General features: G+C 47.5%; 1 protein-coding gene across 3 annotated transcripts in view; it reads right to left on the reverse strand.

Moving 5' to 3' along the window:
• Positions 1-2533: 2533 nt before the first annotated feature.
• LOC119436296 (uncharacterized) overlaps positions 2534-24247 on the reverse strand; it is a 47334-nt gene continuing 25620 nt past the window's right edge. The window contains exons 1-5 of one of the 3 annotated variants that reach the window (XM_037703103.2): positions 23883-24138; positions 8817-8914; positions 6840-7049; positions 5720-5818; positions 2538-3960 (exon numbers count right to left, since the gene is read on the reverse strand). In XM_037703103.2, the coding sequence (XP_037559031.1) occupies positions 3538-3960; positions 5720-5818; positions 6840-7049; positions 8817-8914; positions 23883-23928 (876 nt within the window). In that variant the 5' untranslated portion in view covers positions 23929-24138 and the 3' untranslated portion in view covers positions 2538-3537. Of the gene's footprint in view, positions 3961-5719; positions 5819-6839; positions 7050-8816; positions 8915-23882; positions 24139-24247 lie in introns of those variants that run through there. The other 2 variants (XM_037703102.2, XM_037703104.2) reach the window with 2 other exon arrangements.

Below are 24247 nucleotides of genomic sequence, written 5' to 3' on the forward strand. Positions count from 1 at the left end.
CTCGTTTTTTACATTATTTTATTACTTGCACATTTTACGCACCTTACCGGGAATATGTTAGGCATCTATACAGCCTCGTTACATATGACTCTAGTCATTCATCGTCATTGCCTTCTCCATACCATTTCATGGCGCTCTTTGACCATGCCTTTGTACTGTCTCCGCGATCGGCCCACATTTTTGTGTGAGCAAAAGTCGCGCACGCGGACACGAAAAATTCCGACCAACTAGCGGCTAACAGCTTCGCCGTAAAGTAAATAAATAAACCACCCTATATCGGGTGCGCGGGGTACTTGAGGACATGGCTTTGAATCGCTACAGACAGAATCTTCGTCTCAAGCTTTCTTACACTATATATAATAATCAAACTGGAAATCAAGGCCTCGTCATATCTGCGTCCTCCATATTACTTATCCACCCGAAGAGACCATGTGTTCAAAGTTCGGTAGTATGCCCCCAGGACTAACCTTTTTAAGTTTTCTTTCTTTCCGAGGACCATATCGGAGTGGAATTTGTTACCGGCTGAGGTTGTGAGCCAAAACTCTGTTGAATTCTTTTATTCTGTATTATGCTCCTCGCAATAATGCCAATGGCGCTGCGAGTTTTGTTTGAATATGGAATGAATAAAGAAACCATACAGAGAGAGATTCAATTTATTTCTCTATCCATTAACGTTCTCCTCCTATCGGTATATCCTTTCTATCTCTATCTGTACATCGTCCACACCAACACCTCTGTAGCCTATCTAGCACATTTATTCAAGGGTATCAGCTTTCAGTCTGACACTGGAGATGAAACAGTACATTCTCCTAGACGCCTTGCACGTCTACCACGGCGACTTGGAGATCACCACCTTCTTGAATGTCGCGAAATGGTTTGTTTTCTGGGTGATACAAGGAGTTCGTGGACAGTTCTCATATGACAAAGACACTTCAGAGCTGCCAGTGGCCAGATGTCATTCAGACGGTGGAATTTCTCCAGCACGTGGAGGCCATGAATAGTGAGAACCCTGAAAAGACGATTATGGCCACTGACTGTCAGCTTCAGGTGGCAGAATAAGAAATGAAGCTTCCTGTGCACGATTTTACTAGGTTATGGATTTGCTTGCGCCCACAGGGCCTGCCCCACCCAAGAACGTCTGGTTGCGAACTTCAGCGATCAAGTCAGTGTGGCGTCCTCGCTCCGGATATCTCAACCTGTGCGCCTCTATGTGTGGCGGGCGTCACTGAGAGGAAGATTAACACACAGCCACACAATGATAAAAACTTGCTAAAGCCTACTTCTTCTTCTTTCTGGTGTTTTACGTGCCAAAACCAGTTCTGATTATGAGGCACGCCGTAGTGGAGGGCTCCGGATTAATTTTGACCACCTGGGGTTCTTTAACGTGCACTACAACGCAAGCACACGGGCGTTTTTGCATTTCGCCTCCATCGAAATGCGGCCGCCGCGGCCGGGATTCGATCCCGCAACCTCGTGCTCAGCAGCGCAACGCCTTAGCTGACTGAGCTACCGCGGCGGGTCTAAAGCCTACTATTGTGGAAGCACTGCCCAACATCAATACGCACTATCTGATCCGAGTGCATAGACATTATCGAAGCCGAATTCAGTCAATAATTGAGGCTGAAGATGGTTTTATTTAACAGTCTTATAGAAAAGCAGCAAAAGGAACACTGAAAAAAAATCGATGACGCTTAAACTTCGCCTTAACGCGATAGCATTCAGAGATCCCCGACTACTTCTCACGCTTCCCGGCAACTTCAGCTTAAGTTACCGTAATATTTACCGGGAAACGCTGGCGGCGAACGCTATGCACGAAGGCGATCTTTCTGGTAGAAACGCGGCCTCTTGCGTGTGCCGATCCCGGAGGTCGTGCACAGCCGCACCAAAAAAATTACATAATTTTCAGGTTTCTGTTACTGTTTCCCACTTTTAATATTTCAGTCTGAGAAGATTTAACATAAAAGGCATGCGCTGTCGGTGTTTTGTTTCATGACGTTTGCTTGTAGGCTGTCATTCTCAATATTCCGAGGAATATTAACTTTGTCAAAAATGTAAGACAAGGTATGAGTAACTTCAGTGATAGAATGGCGTGGCAATATAACCCGCATGTCATATAGCAAGGCGTGGCATATACATATACCTAAATATACACGTACATTTTTGCTCACGCGACGCCAGCGCCGGCACCGGATTTTCTGCGACACGGGGCCCTTAAAACACTATCGCGTTAAAATATTTAGAAAGAGCATACCGAATATCGTCTGAAGATCGATGATATTCATGCAGTCGTCATTATGTTCTCAGTTACCTCGAAGACCAGGTATATACGTATAGTATATGAGCGACTATCGTCATCAGCTGATTTAAGTTCTTTGCAGAACGTAGAAATTTCCCGCTTTCCCAGAGTTGTCTACTTACCCCCGCCCTGCATCAATTGAGCCCACCCTATGCCTGCAAATTTCCTAAATCTCAACAGTGAATTTATAAGAAACGAGCATTTCTGTTATCTTGCTATACGCGGCCCGAATGAGCAGGAAGACCATCGCTCACTGTTTGCTTTTCAAGGAAACACAAGGCATTTCTCTCTCTCTCGTATAGAAAAGTCTCGTATACGAGAAAGTGCTGGGCATAACACTTCAGACAGCACACATAAGATGATGTATCGTTAATGTCCCGTTTAAGCCTGTGCTCAAAAAACCTAATCTGCTGCAAAGGCACTTCCGGTATGCTCTTACTGTTGATGCGTATTCGCGCTCAAATTATATAAAGAATTATTTTCTTGTATGTACCATAAGAATTGCACATTGCCGCTAATTTAAGTATGTACGTCATCAAAGAACATGAACTGTAAGTGCGCGCTGCTGCAAACATTTTTTTTATTGTTTCATGGCTTCAAGTTCGCTGCATCTGCGCTTTGTACAGAGACGAAAATCAAGTACATTCAGCCAGTTATAAAAATATCATCGTCAATAATTGAAGCATGCAGGATTTGTATATTGTTTCGATGGTCTGTTACTGTGTCCATCATCGCTGCACATCATCACCGCTGGTCAAGATGCGCCGAGTATACAGCGGTACTTTGGAATGTATATCGTCCAGTCCGTTCTACACACCATGTGAACGGATCACATAAAAGAAGCTCCTGTTGTTGTACGATATGCATTTATACGAGGCACTCACGAGTACTGGAAGGAGTCACACCCTCTGCAACAATTTTAAAAAGCGTACATAGTAACATGGTTGGCGTCGATTCTTTGGCGCAGCGCGCGTTTGCAGCGCGTTTCTGTACCCACTGTGTGTTCTCGTTCGCCTCGGTGTAAGAGTCGTTCAACAGGTCGTCTCCTGAAACCTCCGACCACTTACGAAAATGCTGCGCAGGCCATATGGAACGAAACGCGCGCGGAATGGGTCGCATGCAGTGAGGATATAGCGTGCGCGCCGTCCCTGCGGCTCGGGCGAGGTATATCACAGCTTATTTTTCCAATACGGGACACCCTGTCGGAGGCGGCCGAAGCGTGGCCCATACATGCATGGCATTCACGACGGCACTTCGCTGCTGCCGGGCGGCTGTGTCACATCGTCCAGGTTGACGGTGACGAAGTTTGCGCTGTGCACGCTAGCCGTCTCGGCGCAGTCCGAAGAGCTGAGGGATGAAGCGAACGACGAGGGGGACGATGACTTGGAGTGTGGCGGTTCCGGCCGGCGGCCGCCTCCCGCTCCGGAGTCGACGGACGAGCGGCGCGGTCGCAGCACCACGGGCCCCAGCTGAGGCGCCGTGCCGTCGGCTTCGTCCACTCCGGCGGGCGGCTCCCACGAGAGCCGCGACCCGTTGTCCTCCTTGGCCCCACTGTCCGCCTTGGCCTTCGCGCTCAGCTTGGGAAGGAGCCGGCCGAGCGGCGCCTCGGCCATCAAGAGCGCCAGCTGGACGCAGTAGGCGGCCAGCGTGGCTACGCCCAGCACCTGCAGGACGGAGGAAAGAGCACACCGCACACATTGGAAGCTCGAAGGCGAGCTCGGGGCAACGAAGAGCGGTATAGTACGCACGCTCAAGCGAGTTTAGACGAGCGGCATCGAAAGCACTCCCACCAGAAATCACGAGGTAATGAAAACTCATTAAATAAATAAATAAATAAATAAATAAATAAATAAATAAATAAATAAATAAATAAATAAATAAATAAATAAATAAATAAATAAATAAATAAATAAATAAATTTTTCAGCAGGAGGAGACAGGACTAATAGCCGTGAGAACGGCTGGAGCGATGCGCAAGTGACCGCTGGCTGTTGCCGTCGCAAGTGATAGCGAAGTTCAACACGACAGCTGCGATTCTCTAATTGCTTCGAGTATCAACAGTTTGTATTTAACTGCTCTAGAGTTCAGTTTATGCAGTATACATGTATACTATATACAGGACTTACTGCACCAATTCCGGTACCTCGCGAATTACCTCTTCTGACTTCACAGGCGAACAACTCATACTTGTTCGTGTCCAGCGACCTATTGTGCATGCGTGAGCAAAAGTTTGAAGACCACCGGCATCAGCAAAAAAAAAAATCAAAATTTCCTTTAGCACAGTTCCGCAATGTGAAACTTGCTTCAATACATTGCAATTGTCGAACACGTACACGTAGGCTGTGCCACTTAATTGCAGCCGGCATGCCCAGGCTACGAAAGCAAAACAATTCGTGCCACTAATTAGTCTCCAGACTTTTGGAGTTGTGGATGGAGTTGTGTGCTAGCTCCATCTGTGAAGGAAGTTGTTTCTTTAGAATGAAACCCCAACCTGTACTAAATTGTCTTTATTAAAAAATCCGAGGACACCTAAGCACTTCTTATGAGTTGTGAATGCGAAAGCATTAATGTCCAATTGAACGCCGCTGAGCTGTCCTTGGAGTTTGGCGCTGCGAGTAATGTACCATAGCGGTACGTGCTGCCCGAGCTAATAAGCAGCAGCAACCTGCAGTGCCAGCGCCGCATGCCACCGACGCCCTGCGCGACGAGTGACCGAGGAAGCAGCAGCGGCCACGAAGGCCGGCGCACGGAGCAGCTAAGCCCAGTGGGGGTGAGAGAGAGAGAGAGATGCGGACCGCGCGCCGGCATCAGAAAGCGAGGCTGACGTGGCGTCGCGGCGACGCCCTCTTCCCTCACGCCACTCCTGGCGCGCTATCGAGGCAGCAGGTGTTCCCTTTCGCCCGCTCTGCTCCGTCAACGCCTCCTAGATAGCACAAGGCCGGTGCACTTCGATCCGTGACACCATGCTACCTTGCCCGACTGCCACAGAATCTAATGCATGGGGACGCTCCAGAGTAAGCCGCGGTGATTTTTACGTCCACTGCTTTCGTCACGCCGGGCTTGGCATAGAAATTTCGGTCCAAGCAGCATGACGTCATAAAGCAAAGTGCACAGGCCTGCTTTCTAGGAGGCATTGGCTCCATCGAGGTCCGCTCGTGACGTGCCATCGCAACCAATGGGAATTTAGGTGTAATTTCGCTGCTCATACGCCGCCGGCTTTTTCGCTAAATTGCCCATTTGATGCTTTGACATAAAAAACAAAACAAAATTTCACAGAAATCTTAGCGCCTTCGGTAGCTTATTAGCATGACAAGAGCCCTTTCCGAATGTCCCAGCCTAGTTCTTGTCGAACACGACTTTCACCTCAGGAGAAAATATAAGTACACTATGGCGATGTGTGCCAAGAGACGGATCGAATACTCACAGCAGCACATTGGTATCCGAGACGATTCCCATGGTAAGCAATCATGAAGGCATCCGCAAAGAAGTACAAAGCTATTGTTACAATCAGGTACAGGCATTCCTGCGTGAAATAAAAGTGCACAGACGTGAATACTCCCAAAATACAAGGTGCGGGACACTTGAACAATGAACAATGTCTCGCCTGTCTGATCCAGTCACCTCTAACCACTAAAGCGGCGATGTGCGGGCCGCGCGTTGTCAGTGAAGGGACAATACACACGTAGGAAAAAAAAGGAAAAAAAAAACTTGTAAAGAAACGTCACGTAACATTCTTGAAGCCTAGTCATAAAAAATTTAAAAAAAAAACGAAGAATCGAAAGGAAAGCACGCGATGGCAAGTGTCAGTTTCTAATCGCCCCACGCGGCTGCGATGGGTTCGTCGTCTGTTTGGTGCGCCGGTCAGGAGTTGCAACGCGCGGCCAACCGTGCGGACACCGATATATTACGTTGACTCGAAAAGTAACAGAAACTTTGTCATAAACATTAAAATTCAGTGATAGATAGCTCTGCTTCAAATATTGTTTGACCCTGTACTATACACATCTCTGCGCACATAGTCCTGATGGGACGTGGTGTGACCAGGGCGCTCTGTAGTCTCGAGTTTTTTTCAGTGAACATGCCTTGAGTAAAGACCGGCTGCCATTCCGAAATTGCGACATACGTCCCAAACAAATTGGTTAAATTTCATTATTGGGTGTCAGTTACTAAACATTTATTCAACAATTATCTCGACTGCAAGTGTCCGCTGGCGCGACTAATGTGCCACCAGAAAACCTCCCTATTTCTGCTACAATGACTTTAAAATTAATTCGTATTCGCAAGAACACCTGCTATATCGGGTATAAGAAAAATTCACCAAAGTCTTGAAAATCATGTCAAGTGGGCGTCAAAAACAGCTATCGTGTGGCCAACGGCACCAGCCGAACCCAGGCGTAAACGTCATCATCCTGTTGACCTCGCGCTCAGCAGCGCAACGCCACATGCCACCGAGTTACCGCGGCGGGTGCAAATTGAATCCTTCATTAGTTGAGTGGGGGTCACCGCATGAATGCCGCTTATGAGAGTAGCTGCCCGCGACTCACCGCGAACGGCCGATATCTGACCGGCACTGGCACTCGGTGCGCCACGCCCAGCATGCGCGCCGAGAAGATGGCGGCCGTTACGAGCACGCTGGTGAAGCTGACGAAGGCGAAGAAGCGGTACGAGTGCACGCAGCCAGGCGGCGCGCAGTTGAACGCGCCTCGGCACTCGGCCACGGACTCGACGCAGATGAAGGCCACCAGGCCCACCACCTGCGCGGCACAGGAGAGAGGAAGGAGTTAGGGCAGCCCGATTTCACAGGCGTGCGCAGTGAGCGGACGGCAGCTGGAGCACAAGGCACTTTTGTGGCGAAATAAGTGTTGGCTGTACTAGCTGATACTTCATATACATGTATACCAACGGCGCTTGTGGCGTGTATTTAAACAACGAAAAATATGGGGTACATACGTCCCGACACACAGCGCAGTGGGTTAAGGCTCCGGATAAGTTTTGACCGCCTGGAGTTCTTTAACGTGCGCCGAAAGCACGGTACACGAGCGTTTTCGCATTCCGTTCTTGAGCGGCCGCCACGGCCGGGAATCGAACCCGCGACCGTGTGCTCAGCAGCGAACGTCGCAGCGACTGAGCCATCGCAGAGGTGTGTGTGTTATTTTGTATGCTCTATCATCGTTTCAGGAAAGTTGCAACCAGCCCACAACTTGCGCAGCGTTTGCAAAACACAGGGGACAGTAGGGGGGGGGGGGGGGGGGGGGCACAGTACTGTGTGCATACCTCCTTACTGTGTCTTGTGCTCCATCGCTGTGCAAGTTGTCTTCTTTCTGTCGTTTATATCGCCGTTGTCACTGAAGGAACTGTCGCCATTTAAATGAAATAAGATTAAAAAGAGAAAACCTTTTCAAGAAAGCTGTTGTAGATAACTTATGCGCGACAAAAAAGAAAAAGAAATAACGGCATGTAAAAGCACTATGCACAGTCAATGAAAGCACATTCTGCGTATACGGTTTCTGAAAAGCGTGCGGATAGCACACGACGTCGCAGCTGTCAGTTAGCGTTTTGTGTCACACACCAGGTTTTCCTGGGTATATATACTTTCGTGTTTTCGCATTGAGTCAGTGCACCAGAGAGCGCGAACGCACCCGCAGCAATGGATTCTCCGTGACGTCATAATGCATAAGCCGAGCTGCACGCAGAGTTAAGTCCCGTATGCAACCAGCCAAGGCGTTCTATAAAAGTTCTGGTGGTCCGTTGGTGACTGCCACTTGCCTGTCGCTATACGAGTGTACAGAAAGACGCAATACACTTCGGTATACGCTTATGGTGCGCCCACATGACCCCTTGAAAGAATTTTTTGCACCATCCTTGCTGTGGTCTCCCGGTTGACAGTATACGTGTATAACATCCTTACCCTTTTCCCCCCACTCTGCCTCGAATAAAATGTATTGTTTGACGAGTTAATTTATGGTACATCTTTGGCAGGCAGAAAGCGGGCGTAAATAGTGCGGTGGGAACGAGAGAGCTATGGACAACGTGCAACGGCACTGAGTCATTTCTGTCAACAGCGCGAACTATTAGTGCTCGCTTCTTGCCTTCCGAAAAATTATAGTGAACGGCCAAAACCAACACTTCGGCCACGAGAATCGTAGTATATAGAGGGCTCCGGACGCGAGCGCTTTTGCATTCTGCATTCATCGGAATGCGGCCATCGCGTTCCCGTATCGAAGTCAATTAGTGTTGAAATTTGGGCTTGTATGTGCGTCAGTGGAAGGTTTTTAAGTGTATAGCGTAACCAGTACAACCAGTGTGGTGCAACTTGTGTGTCTTGTTCCTGGTCTGCGTCCTTGTATACTGGTCGCGCTACACGTAAATATACCTTCAAACGCGTAACAAACCCACGATCCACGCGCGCGTTCAGCGCCAGAACACCACGGCCATTGAACCACCGCGGCAGGCAGGTGCGAAACAAGTGCACCAAATTACACTAGCACATTTTCTTGCTTTCCTTTCTTTCTTTCACCTACCATTTCGATGATCTGGAAGACGCCATTTCTGGACTTTGCGTAGCCGACGTTAGCTTGAATTTTTGTTGCGCCGTCCTCTTCGGATGGCTTTCCCATGTCTGAAATGCACGAAGACAAACTCAACAAAAGCCCGCAAATTCATTGCCTGGCGTGCAGTTCAGTACAGCAAGCATCGTTATTTATACACTGCGTTCTGCGACGTAATGTCCAGTGCGGTGTCAGACGGGACGATGTCGTGTGACACCCGGTATAGCACCGCTTACAGCACCGTACATGTCGGTGACTTAGCGAAACAAACCGCACTGATGTCGCCAAAAGTAGTCCATCAAGAATACGGCTTCTGGGAAAGCCAGCGAACAGGTTGGCTAGGTGACACTCATGCCGTTATGCATAGAAGGTAAGTCACACGCCCCACTCCTCCCTCTCGCTCTCCTCTCCCCCCCCCCCCCCTCCTGAAAAAAAAAGGGGGGGGGGGATCAAGGTGGTAATCTAAGCGTGTGCCTCTGAGTAGGGGGAGGGAGGGGAGCTTCTGAGGCCAACTCGTCTGTGGGAGGTTTATTGGGAAATACTTTCCGGGAAAAGTCGTCAGCTCGATCCATTGCGCGCATCGAAGTTACGCGTAGCGTTTCCAGGCGGTGCTCCCAAAATGTTGCAAGATGATTTGAAGAGGTATATCACGTATTCTCCTTGAGTGCACACTTTCAGACGCATGGTGACACAATGGTACAGGCAGAGCAGCTGCTGGCCGCGAATGTCAAGCTGCTTGTGCAGAACCGCCATCGCCACCTAATAACCCCCCCCCCCCCCCCCCTTCCTACATCGCTCCACAGAAGGCACCGAATCGCGCCACAGAGTAAATAACGTACGCGTCAAACCTAGATATTAGCACTACTTCGTTCGAATTACGTCAGCATGCAGAAAAAAAAAAAAAAAAAAAAAAACGTCAAGGAGCCCTAAAGCGACTATGCTTTCTTCAAGTTGTAGAGGCCGTTAATACGCGTTACTAGAGTTTCAAAACACAAAGACTGTCACAATGTGTCATTAGGTTACCGGTTATGCTATGCGAATCGAAAACACTCGGATGTTTTCGTGAAAAATTGTCGATTCTAGTTTCTTGCCTGGAAAAAATACGTTTTAAAATTCTACTATTCCACGTAGAACGGCAACAGCAAAATTGCTCTAGAAGATGGTGAAAAGCCTATGGTCAACAAATAACACAGTATCGAGAAACCAAGAATTATATCGTTCATCGGTGGCCGCCATTAACTTGAGGCTCGATAAACGGCTCCCACTGAAAATCAATCAGACAAGTACAGAAATCCACTCTCTATTAGATATACATGTCTTCCGCCGCTTTTGTATTCTCAAGAAAAATAATAAGAGAAAAGCATTGACCACACTCGAACAGACACAGGAATGCTTAATAGGTGCCACAATGGATAGAGTAATGCAACCACAGCCCGCTTCGATTATTTCTATTTATGTGCGCTTGTATAGTCTGTCATACTAATTTTTTTTTCGTCTCGTTTGATCAAAAGAAACAAAAATCTGGATTTTGCGTGCCAAAACCAAAATCTGATTATTAGGCATGCCGTAGTGGGGGACAGCGGATTAATTTTGTTGACCTGGGTTTCTTTGACGTGCACCCTATTTATTTATTTATTTATTTATTTTTATTTTTATTTAATACATACTGCAGACCTCAATGTGGTCCAAGCAGGACAGACACACGTAAAAAAACGGCAAATAAGTACAAAGAACAAATGTGAAGATTATAAGATAAACAGAAGTATAACACAGTTGAAAACTCAATTTTAACACAATCACAACACAATCATAAAAAGTAAATAACGTTAATGCGCCCATTGCACATGGCAAAATAAATAAAACTCTAATCAACATACCTTTCGTAAGGCTCTGCTAGGCGGTTCTATTCAGATATTGCACGTGGAAAAGAATGAAAACTGAAACGTGTTCGTTTTAGCAAAATACGGAGTTAGAAAAGGCGGAAAGTTAAAAAAATTCATGGTACACGGGCATTTTTGCCGTTCAGCTCCATCAAAATGCGGCCACCATGCACAGCCGGGATTTGATGCCGCAACCTCGTGCTTAACAGCGAGCTCGCTTTTGACTGTCGTATCAAAAAATCTTCGCATTATTGCGGTGCGCGCATTATTTCGTATGTGTATCTCCCTCATCTGTGCACCTGCTCATCTAAAGGCTGTATCGCGGCCTCTCACCACCATCCTAAAGCCCAGCAGCCACGGCCGAAATAAAATACATGTTTTTTCTCTCTCTCTCTCATGTATATATGTACTTCGAACTCTATACGCGTATATGTAGGGACTCAGTGTGATGCAAACCTGTACTCGCTTTTTATCTTTATATGCTCGTGTGTGTATAGGATTATATACTCTAGCTTTTTCGAACCTGTGACGTTTTAGGGGCGAAGCACCTTAGGGCCGAGCCTTGTCCCTCCTTCGTCGTCGCCCGTCGTCCGTAGCTCTGGTTTGCATGGAGTCCGCTAAGGGCGCTGCGGTGCACAAGGGCGTTCGTTGCCGACGCGCGCTCTCTTTCTCTCCAGCCATGGATTATAACGGTCGCTTTTGATAACGGCGCGCCCGCTATGAATGAAAAGGCGAGAGTGGCGGCTCAACTGCAAACGGAGTCTCGAGGGCTCGCAAAGCTGCTGCAGCACGGCGACGCAGACAACAAGCGGACCCGGAGTCAAGAGCGCGGGAAGCTGCAGCAAAACGGTAACGCCGGCATGCGGACCCGGACCTGAGGGCTCGCAAAGCTGCAGCAGTGGGACAACGCCGGCAAGCGGACCCAGAGCTGAGGGCTCGCGAAGCTCGCGCTTGAACCGAGCATCGGCGCCACCAACCTCAGGTAGAGAACGCTTCCGGAGTTTTGCCGCCGCTTCCCGCGCTCTCGCCGCCTCTGGGTCCGCTTGCCGGCGTCGGGGGATTCACGGTTAACCGAATGATCCCCCGGTGCTTCGCCCACTCATCATCATTCACTTCGTGGATATGCGGTGATTTTTTTCTTATGTTACAGTTTTTTAGTATTGTTACTATCATGTGAAAAGTAGTAGCTGCCCCTATTATAAGGTGACTACATCTATTCTTTTTATTTCCATTTCAATAAAAAAAGAACCTTAGAACACGAGGTTTACTGCATCATCTCGACTAAATGGGCGTGATTTTAGTATGGCATAAACTTCATTTTGCATGCCTAAAGTTGCCGCAGCGTAATGAAAGTCTGCATCGGTACTCTCCAATGTGCGCAGAGAGATGTTATACATTTGTAGTTACAGTATATCTTGAAATATGACAATTATTCGCATCTGGTTTGAACATAGGTTGAATTTTGAATATCCAGAATACGTCATTTTTTGTGAACTATATGTTTTAAAAACAAATTGCTGCAAAACGAGAAGTACGAAATCGACCCAAAAATTACTGACAGTTTAAAATACAGCAAACAAAAATGTAGTGTAGCCTCTAATTGTTTTAGCGTATAAGCTAAATCATATTCTAACGCTCATCCCTTCTCAGTGCCCTACGCAAAAAAAAAATGTTTTTTTTTTTTTTTTTCGCGAGAAGTACATTTACCTTTCATTCTCCCTGCACCCCCGGAGGCATATCACTCATCACCGACTTTTCAGCTCGTCAGGCGCGGGGCCATAGAAAATACTTGATTGATGGGAAAAGGTGTGTAGCGATGGGGTAGACGGATCGGGCCACACAGATGTGCGGTCATAATGTTTACAATGAGAATCACTCCAAAGTCTTTTTTGGAGGCGGGGAAGGCATCGTTAACACCCACCCACCTCCCTCCCCTTTCGACAAATGTTCCGTGGCTTCCGTGCTTCGTTACGAAAGCTTCCCGTAAATGCTGACTGCAGAGTAAACTCGGCCACATTGAACACAACTTTCAAGGAGGTGTTCAGTAACCAGATGTAACTATTTTGGCACTATACTCGCAAGAGCGAGCGCCTACATCGCTCAACATGCAGACTCGGAGCGCAGAACTGGCATGGACGTCCTCCCGGTACCGCTTGCCCTGGCGACACAGGGGGAGGGGAGGGGGGGGGGGGGGCAGCGAACACGCACGCACGCTGCAGCAATCGTTCAAAGTAGCACATAATCGCTCGGAAGCGCGTGCTCCGCGACGTAGGTTGCGACGGAAAGCGGCCGCCGCGTCCTCGCCCACAATCGCGTGCGTCTCGTTTGCCGACCCGACGTGCGGGAGCTCGGCACAAACCAAATAGGCGGTCACCTGAGCGCTGCGCTCGCACATTGTTCGCCGCCGCGCGTTCGCAAGTTCGGGAGACGGTGGGGGGCAAGTCGGCGAACACCCGCGCGGCGCCATCTCCCACGCAGACGCCGCGATTAATCGAGCAGAACCGATCGGCCGCTCGGCTAAGTGGAACAAATATGACCCGTGGCCGGGCGAATCGAGCCACCCCATTGTGTCCGACTCTGCCAAGGGCGACTGAGCGTGGCGGCGAAACTTCCGCGTCGCCGTCAACGCGACCTCCGCACCCGTCCCGCGAGCATCGCCGTCGACGACCCGGCCATCACCGACGCCCCGGAGCATGCGCTACGCGCTCCGGCTTAAATGCCCCGCCGCGGATTCTTGGCGCGCGCGATTTCCGCAACGTTGCACCGGATGATGGGCCGGCCCCCGAGCGCGCCCTTTGTTCGCCGCCGGAGCGACGTGGCCGTGCACGTGCTCCGCCGTAGATCGCCGGCAAAAGCGCGGGAGCTGGCTGTACGCAGACCCCTGGCACGGTTCATGCTCGCGTTGCCCTCGCGCAAGGTGCTCTGCACGGCGACGGGAGCAAACACGGAAGGCCGTCCCTACAGTATTACGTATACGAGGGGTCGTGAAGGTACCGAAAAAGAGAAAGGCTGGTGGTCTCGGTGAATCTTGGTTGTTGACCCTGTCTCCCTCCCTATATACGTTGTAACGTTGAGCTAACATTGAGAACTTGAGGATATGAATGGAGGATTATTGAACAGTTAAATGGATGTGGAGTCGCGACGCCAGTGCTATCCGAGAGTCAGTCAGGCACCGCCTGCAATGCATGTTCGGGCGCCAACTATAGATTCCGCAGGCCTTATCTGCCGCCAGTTAATTCCAACTTCACACACTCATCGCATGCCTGCATGAATGCCGAAGTGAACGAGTAATTTCGGATATATCTTGGGCAGCAACGTATACTCCAACTTTCGATGCAGTTCAACTTGCTCTTGCACATCGGCGATGTAGGCAGCATTTCCCAAGACGACCGTGCGACTTCCCACATAGCGCACTGCGAAACATCAACGCGCGCGTTTCTTGTTTCTTTTCGGTTTGTGTTGTGCCGCCTCGCTGACGCATAGCTTATAACTTATCGCATAGCAGAGTCCAGCAGAGCTGACGTGCTCGCGTGTCACCAACATGCGTTATATTATACGGCTTCGCGAGCCTATAGACCAGAGCCACCACAAAATCGCGACGCGCTGTCCAGGTTGGCGCTGCATGCAGAAATATGGTGATTACTTTCGTACCAAGCTCGTATGAGAGCGCTGCCCGCAGTCACATTCAGGCCTATCATTCTTAAAATTTCGCGTGCTTTGTAGATTGGCACAGAAAAAGAAAGAAAAGAGAGAAAAAAAATCTACTTTGTTGGAAGCTCGTCAGCTTGCGCTTTCGAGGCGTCCTAGAACTTTCGACAGAGATGTCGACATTGAAATTAAATATTTTAGAAAGTTAGTTAACCATTATTGTCTGGTCCCGTCGAAAGAATTACTGAAGGCTAGTGGAGATGACTGATAACGGTATTCACTTGGTTCTTCATAGTTATATTCGAATATTCGGCCGAGATAGCTGGGACACCCTGTATATCATCGTTTGCATGTGAGCATACATTTCGGCATAAGTATAAGAATAATTCGCAACGTGGTTTTATGGCATCGTCAGCAGCAGCGTCGATCAGCAGCACATAGCAATCGACCATATAAGACGGCTCATCGCCGTCTCAAATGTCAGTCACTTCATGAAGAGTCGACAGAGGTGTCCCCAAACTACACTCTTATTTCTTGTGGGCGTCTCTGATATATCCCACGTGAAAAGGAGCAGCCGACATCCCTTAGATAATCGCGTCAAGAAAGAAAGAAAGAAAGAAAGAAAGAAAGAAAGAAAGAAAGAAAGAAAGAAAGAAAGAAAGAAAGAAAGAAAGAAAGAAAAGAAAAGGTGGTTACTTCGCGTATTGCGCTAGCACATATGGGGCGTTTCTGCTTACCTTTTAGAAGTCCTCACTGGATATCTCTTATACAAAAGCAGAACGAAATAGAACAATTTCGAGCACAGTAGTACGACAACGTTTCCGAGGTTGCTTGGTTGAATCGGATGAACGATTGCACAAGAACACTGCAGTCGTCATCATCATCAGCCTATATTTATGTCCACTGCAGGACGAAGGCCTCTCCCTATGATCTCCAATTACCCCTATCTTGCGCTAGCTGATTCCAACTTGCGCCTGCAAATTTCCTAACTTCATCACCCCACCTAGTTTTCTGCCGTCCTCGACTGCGCTTCCCTTCTCTTGGTATTCATTCTGTAGCTCTAATTGTCCACCGGTTATCCATCCCACGCATTACATGGCCTGCCCAGCCCCATTTTTTCCGCTTTATGTCAACTAGAATATCGGTTATCCCCGTTAGTTCTCTGATCCACACCGCTCTCTTCCTGTCTCTTAACGTTAGGCCTACCATTTTTCGTTCCATCGCTCTTTGTGCGGTCCTTAACTTTTTCTCGAGCTTCTTTTTTAACTGTAAAATACGCACGCGAATGACGACATCATATAGGAAGGAGGAGACGAGAAGGCGCTTCACTCAAACGATAGCACCACCCATGTCTTCTCTCTATAGACTCGTGCACAAGCAGACGGAGAACGCTGGATAAAAAGTGTGCTGCTGCACATTTACTCTGACTATCACCTTTTGACGTGCCATGCATGTTTTAAGCCAAACACATTGTTTAACGCCTGTATGGTTATGAGTCGGGTGGTTCCGTCTAATACAGTCGAGTAAACACGTTTTGGGGCTAGTTGGTGCATAGCTTTCAAAAGATGAAGCGCCAACAGAGACTTCTCACACTATAAGGAGGAACAAAGACTGTCTTTGTTCCTTCTTTGTCTTTGTTCCTTCTTAGTGTGCTGTCACTGTTGGCGCTTCATCTCTTGAAAAACACAGTCGAGCACCTCTGCAACGAAATGACCTGTATAACAAAGAAATAAATCTGTCCCGGTTCTATTGTGAGTGGTGCGGGCCGGGACCTTTACAACGAATAACGAATGTATAACGAATGATTTCTGAGACCCCAGCACTTCGTTATAGAGGCGTTCGACTGTATCCAGTGACCTTGTTCGCGGTGATATTTTCAGTGTCAAGAGAGGGGAGAAGCCGAGGCCAAGGGATCCGTACAAAACTCCTTCACCGTCCCCTCCCCTCCCGGCCGACCAATCATCATCACATTAATATAATTTCCGCGTGTTCCTGGATTGCATATTACTCAACCAAGCTGTTTTTTTTTTGAACAAATGGACAGAAGCCTAAAAACCATACGCACACACACACACACACACACACACACACACACACACACACACACACACACACACACACACACACACACACACACACACACACACACACACACACACACACACACACACACAAAAAAAAAAAAAGAACGACAAAAAAGTCGATTAAATCTTTCGCACGCCATCTGACCGTGCCCGGCACTCTCAAGTAACGCGCGAAGCTGCTAACGGTGACGGGCCGGACCGCTGCTGCTGCTGCTTCTCAAGGCCGCCACAGCCATCATAAGGAGAACAGAACCGGTAGAACGTGGTACGACAGGTCTGCGCGTAACGCGTGCACTATGGCACGGTAGCGGAAACAAAATCGAATCATCTTCACCGGCCTGGTCTTCCTAGAGGGAATTTCTCAATGACAAAAACAGGATTTCTTTTTTTTATTATTATTATCATTGTTTCCCCCCAACCCCCCCTCCCCTCCCCCCCCCCCCTTTTTTTTTTCGGTGGGAGGGTTCTCGTTTGCCGGTGACTGTCAAGGAGGCACGTTCGGGTCTTTCCGTACCTTTAAATCGGCGAGTTTATCGGCGCGACCATCTGCACTGGAAAGCCCCAGGGGACGCACCTGCTAACAGCCGTAGTAAGCAGCAGTAATTAGAACTCGTAGAGGGGCTAAATATTATGCTTTCAACAGTGGCTGACGTGGCAGCTCTTCTTGCAAATGTTGCCGCGCAGTAAAAACGATGGTCATGTTCGATTTCTTTTTTTTTTTTTTTTTTAATGAGTACGTCACCCGCGTATACGTTTATTTTTCACGCCGTGGGGTTATATGCGTGCCTCCTGGTAAGGCGATTCCGTGACAGTATTGCACGGTGACAATTTAAATAAATGCGCGAGCAAGCCTCATACGCTGCCATGCCATATATTTGTTCCCGCAGAAAAAGAAAAGTTAATTTCTGCAAAGTGCTTAAAATTGAGCATGGGAAGTAAGCTGCAGTGAGCGCCGTTCATGCATAATGCCTTAAGGTCATAGGGGTTGTTGTAACGCAAATTCTCCAAACAACAGCGTCGGTAATCCTGTCATGCAGTAAGAACCCTAGAATTGGCATTCGATGCGTGTTACTTTATTGCAGGGCGAGAATAGTAACGGGAAGCGAGGGGCAAGATTTTTTGCTTGCTAATAGCCACAAGACTCCAACAGACAATGTAGGTTCGGCTCCAACCTGTGGCAAGACGTCCCTTCGTTCACTTTCATTTCCCTTTTCTTTATTCTATTCATACATTCCAATTAAAACTAATAGTTCACGTCTCCGTTAAACTTTCATTTAATTCCAACGTGTGATTTTTCTAATGTTTCACCTGGCCTCATCGCCTTTTGTAGAGTGCGTACATCGTGATAGTGTAGTCTGAACGAAGCATAATACTTGGTAGTAGAGAAGTCTGTAACTTGGCAGCGAACGGAGCGTAAACTCGAAGAAAACACGCGGTACTTTCGTGCGTTTTGCGTTCCGTATAGCGCTATACCATATATGTTGCGATAAATCCCTACAAACTAGCTCGCCTGTCAGTTCTATTGCATTCCAGGAGCGCTTGGGCCTGGATGTACATTAATACACCCTAACCGAGGGCGCAAAGCCAATTTGCGCACTAAAATTGTGATAATACGCATTACGGCACGCGTCCGACGTTGGCCAAGTGCGCTATGGCGCACCTTGTGAGACAGGTGAGGGAGCAACCATATACTGCCCCGAGAGAAAACAAAATAATCCTCAGTGAACATCATTTTAACAAATGCACTATTCCATCGCCTCCTGAATGAAAGCTGGACTGCAGTGTGAGATTCGTTTAATATCTATGATCGAAAGCTGGCACCAAGCGCAGCCCGAATGCCTGCGGGGACAACACCCTATATAGCAAGCATACTCAACAAAATAAATACATGAGCTCCGCACGAACCGCAAAAAAAAAAGAAAAAAGAAAAGTAAAAAAAAAAGAAACAGAAAGGCGAAAAAAAAAAAAGAAGCGCGGAGTTTACGCGTCACTCAGGTACATCACAGGCAAAGTCAGTACGACGACGAATTAAGGGCGCCGTAGGAAACTATAGTTATAGCGCTTCTACCGCACCGCGAAGCTGGTCGTGCACTCCATGCATGGAAACCACTATTAAAAGCAAGCGCTTTCACATTTTTTGTGCAACCTCGAAATCTTTAAATTGCAAGGAACACTTCTTCGGTCAATGTACCCCTTACATTGCGCAAAAAGTGACCTAAAATAGCCACTGCGCTGTGTGTATATATATATATATATATATATATATATATATATATATATTACTGCGAAAGAGTAAGAGCGTGTATGTGCGTTCATTAAAACGTAACAAGGGCGGACAACGGAAAATACTCGCTCCTCACGAACGGCAGCTGACCCGCTACATTGTATGCATGAGCGCGCAACCAACGTATCGCGCGCCATCTAAAGAAGTTCTTACCACTTTCGAGTCCGCGTGGACCTCAGTATGTCAGAGTTATCGAAAACTAATGTATAATCATATAAGAAGCCAACAAACACAGACACCAAAGCCAATATAGGGGAAATTACTTGTACTTACTAAGTGAATTAAAGAAATGAGAAATTAATGGAAATGAAAATGGATGCAAAAACAACTTGCCGCAGGTGGGGTACGATCCCACGTCTTCGCATTACGCGTGCGGGGCTCTTACCTATTGAGCTACCGAGGCGCCGTTTTCACATCCGCTTTCTGGGATATTTAAGTTTTACTACTAGAATTAACCCTTGGAGTGTTAGCCAGGGCCACCACTCATAAACCTTGGCGGCGGATGTGGAACATCCTTTCTGCCGCAGGCTTCATGAGTACGTGATCTTTTTGGGTGAAGGCAACTGGTCAATAAAACCACATATGCTACCTGAAGGCGTCGATGTTGCCGGATTCGAGACCCTCGTTATGTAATGAACGAGAAGAAAGGGAACCGAGGGACCGGATTTTAAGTAATTGCTAGAATTTTCAGTATATATATATATATATATATATATATATTATATAGACACAGAGAGAGAGAAAGCAAATAAAGGAATGGCAGAGAGGTCAACCAGACGAGCGTCTGGTCTGCTACCCTACACTGGGGGTAAGGACAATGGGGGGGATAGAAGGAGGGAAATAAAGCGAGAATGAGCCCTGCGAGCACACAGCAGGACGCACAGCAGTCCTACAATCAGTCATTGAGGCCGGTGTTCCTTAAGAACTGCAGTAGAGCACGAATATCTTCCTGCGCGTATCAACGGATGTGGCCAAGGTCAAATAATTTCTGTATGAGAAAGTGTTCTGCTATGTAGAGTCCAGTCGGCTTAGTGCGGTCTGTAATGATCTGCGCTGGACGTCGTACCGAGGGCAAGTGCACGCTCAACAGGTCTTCGATGGTTTCTCCAGAACCACAGGTGTCGCACATTTCTGCATCGAACCATCCAAGACAGAAATAATAATAATAATAATAATAATAATAATAATAATAATAATAATAATAATAATAATAATAATAATAATAATAATAATAATAATAATAATAATTACCAACCACAATAATAATCAGCCTTATGTCCACTGCAGGACGAAGGCCTTTCCCTGCGATCTCCAATTACCCCTGTCTTGCGCTAGCCGATTCCAACTTGTGCCTGCAAATTTCCTCATTTCACCACCCCACCCAGTTTTCTGCCGTCCTCGACTGCGCTTCCCTTCTCTTGGTACCCATTCTGTAAATCTAATGGTCCACCGGTTATCTACCCTACGCATTACAATTAAGGCCTGCACAGCCCCATTTATTTCGCTTAATGTCAACTATATAGAGTATCCGCTATGCCCGTTTGCTCTTTGATCCACACCGCTCTCTTCCTGTCTCTTAACGTTACCCTATAACATTTTTCGTTCCATCGGTCTTTGCGCGGTCCTTAACTTGTTCTCGAGCTTCTTTGTTAACCTCCAAGTTTCTGCCCCATATGTTAGCACCGGTAGAATGCAATGATTGTACACTTTTCTTTCAACGACAGTGCACGGTAAGCTCCCAGTCAGGATTTGGTAATGCCTGCCGCATGCACTCCAACCCATTTTTATTCTTCCGTAAATTTCCTTCTCATCGTCCGGGTCCCCTGTGAGTAATTGACCTAGATAAACGTACTCATTTACAGACTCTATAGGCTGACTGGCGATCATGAATTCTTGTTCTCTTGCCAGGCTGTTGAACATTATCTTTGTCTTCTGCATATTAATCTCCAAGCCCCCACTTACACTTTCTCGGTTAAGGTCCTCAATCATTTGTTGTAAATCGTCCTGAGCAGGACAGTGTCATCTGCAAACCAAAGGTTGCCGAGATATTCGCCGTTGATTTTCACTCCTAAGCCTTCTCAGTCTGATAGCTTGAATACTTCTTCTAAGCATGCAGTGAATAGCATTGGAGATATTGTGTGTCCTTGCCTGACCCCTTTCTTGAGGTAACTTTCTACATTTCTTGGGGAGAACCAGGGTAGCTGTGGAATCTTTGTAGATATTTGACAAGATATTCACGTATGCCTCCTGAACTCCTTGATTACGCAGTGCTTCTATGACTGTTGGTATCTCTCCTGAATCAAATGCTTTTTCATAATCTATGAAAGCCATATAGAGAGGTTGATTGTACTCCGCAGATTTCTGAATTACCTGGTTGATGACATGGATATGATCCATCGTAGAATATCCCTTCCTGAAGCCAGCCTGTTATCTTGGTTGGCTGAAGTCAAGTGTTGCCCTGATTCTATTGGAAATGATCTTGGTGAACATTTTATACAGTACTGAAAGCAAGCTAATGAGTCTTTAATTCTTCAATTCTTTAACGTTTCCCTTCTTATGGATTAGTATAATGCTGGCATTTTTCCAGATCTTCGGTACACTTCAAGTCGTGAGGCATGGCGTATAAAGGGCCGCAAGCTTTTCTCCTTCATCTTTGATTAAATCGACTGTTATTCCATCTTTTCCATGCTGCTTTTCCCCGGGTCATGTCTTGCATGGCCCTTCTAACTTCATCGCTAATTATAGAAGGAGCTTCTGTGTCCGGTTCATCACTACTTCGAATGAAGGTAGCGTGACTGCTCTGGGAACTGTACAGGTCAGTAAAGAATTATTCCGCTGCTTTTACTATATCATCGAAATTGCTGATAATATTACCCTGCTTATCTTTGAGTGCATACATCTTGCCTTGTCCTATGCCAAGTTTTCTTCTCACTGATTTCATGCTGCGCCCATTTTTCACTGCTTCCTCAATCTTTCCCGCATTACAATTTCGAATATCCCTTACTTTCTTCTTGATCAGTTTTGATAGCTCAATGAATTATATCGATAGTTCAACGAATTATCAGCTGAGATGGACAACTTCATGCTTTGTCGTTTCTTTATTAGGTCTTTTGTTACTTGGGAGAGCTTACCTAAGGTTGCATTTGGTGCCTTAACTCCCACTTGAATTGTTGCTTCCGAAGTCAGCCTAGTTACGGTTTCATTCATTACCTCTACATTATCTTCATCTTCCTATTCTAAAGCGGCATATTTGTTTGTGAGCACCAGCCTGAATTGGTCTGCTTTTACCCTTACTGCCTCTAGGTTGGCCTGTTTCTTCCTGACTAATTTTACTTTCTCTTCAAATTGAGAGAAATCCTAGACCTCACTAACCTATGGTCACTGCACTTTACTCTATGTAAGACTTCTACATCCTACACTATGCTGGAATCGGCAGAGAGCATGAAATCTATTTCATTCCTTATTTCTCCATTAGGGCTTTTCCAGGTCCACTTCTGTTGCTGCGCTTTCTGAAGAAGTTATTCATTATTCGGAGCCTACACCTTTCCGCGAATTCTACCGGAAAGGAATAGGCTCCGAATAATACACGTTCGTAAATGCTACACCAAGCCATAGACGGTAGAGCAGTGTTGCATCCCCGCGGGAGAGGCTATAGTTGGCACTTGGAGCCGTAACACAAGGTCCAGGGTAGACGGCAATTAGACACCCTCGCAGAGCTCCAGAAAGCTTATGTCATTGTGCGAGCAAGCAAACGAAGCGTCCGTCCTTGCAGCCGCACAAGAAAAGTAATGCAATTTCTTTTTACTAATCGCCGTGCTCAAGCAGGCGGCCCATATATAGGTGAAATAAATATTACCGAGAGCTTGTTCCAAATAAGCTCTTCAGAGACGCGCTCTGCTTTGTATGTTCCGATTCCTGTATATTAGAGTTTTGCAATGTGCGTGTCTTCCCTTCCAGCATATTCATATTTTCTTCTTAAAGCGAAGCTTTGCGAACCTCGCCGGGTTTCGTGACCGTGGGTGCTGCGGCCTGGCTGTTTTCTTGCCGAATAGGCCAACCAATCACAGCGCAGTACGCGCGCCGCTGGGTTCCTTGCACCTCCACCAGATGGCGTTCGCATCCGCGGCGGCGCCGGCCGCGCGGGGAAAAGAAAAAAAAAAAAAACAAAGCTCGCCTTCGGACGCCCTGCGGCAGCGACGGCGGCATTGCATTAGCCTCTCTACAATGCTTGAATAGCCTTCCGTGTCACTTTGTGCGGACATTCAAGAAACACAAACTCGTGTTTCGACTCTTGATGCACTCGCACAAAGCTTCGCTGTGTATAGATTCCATCTCGTTGGATCTGCTGCATTTCTCATTGATAGCGTTTATCGTTCCAAAGCAACACAAGGACTGTGAGCTGCGCCTTAGTGGAGAGAGCACATTGTTCTTTATTTTTTAAGCTTACATCGACGAATGTATATACTCGCGGTAGCATTAGTTGAGCACCTGCCATTTAGCGTTAAATGCATGTTATGCACCTGTTGACGCTATCTCAATCCTATTTCTTTTCCGGTATGAAATCGTGCTATACATGTTCGAACAAATTATGAAGCCGCGTCCTATATTTAGAGTTTCCGTCTGCTATGGCGCGCGCGTATATGCCGTCTCTTCTTTCAGGAAACAAACACAGGACGCCGGCCTCGAAACTGCAGCGAGACCCGCCGGCATTTAAAAGAAATCCGGTGAACCGCGCGGCGTATACCGTCGAGACCGGCGGACGCGCTCTTTAAACAGGCGGGCGCTGTCACCGCTCAGCTACGAGTTGTTGAGCGATCACGCATTCATTCCGTTGACACGGCGCACTCATGACGTCTGTACGGTCGGTACACACAGAGCAATGTGAGCAACGCCCACAGCACGAAAAAATAAAAATAAAACTGCAAATAATCGCCGATATATATATATTACTTTGCGAGATCCGAAGTAACCCCGGAGACTGTTGAAGCGCGCTGCAGAAGGTCTCCTTCGATACACGTGCGTCAGAATTCACCGTCAGGAAGGCGATATTTGAATGGCCTCTTGCTGATGGTGATTTCCGAGCGCGCCAAAACAGTCGCAGCGCAACACCGCAATGGAATAACGTACGGCCGGGCCTACTTACCCACAACCCATATTCGGAATTTCTTGAGGGCTGGATTAATCGACATCCGACGGCGCGACGTGCAGCACGACAACGCGAACAATGGCTCGTAAAGTGAGACCGGCGCCGAACAAAACACGACCCGAGCACGCGCGTCGTCGCTTCTGCAGGCGACACTCGGAGCAGACCACGAGAGTGTACTCGCCGGGCACCCTCGACTGCAGGACAGGTTCCCGCGCGCCCAACGCTAGCGCCCCGGTGAGCTGCGCTCGCGAACTAACGGTGTGCGCTGAGTAGAGGAAAGCAGCAGAGCGCGAAGCGATCTGTAGCGCCGCCGCTGTTGCCTCCGCGTATGTCACTTTTTTTTTTTTTTTTGCTGTTCTTAT

This window comes from Dermacentor silvarum, chromosome 1, assembly GCF_013339745.2.
Source record: "Dermacentor silvarum isolate Dsil-2018 chromosome 1, BIME_Dsil_1.4, whole genome shotgun sequence".
Taxonomy (NCBI): Eukaryota; Metazoa; Arthropoda; class Arachnida; order Ixodida; family Ixodidae; genus Dermacentor; species Dermacentor silvarum.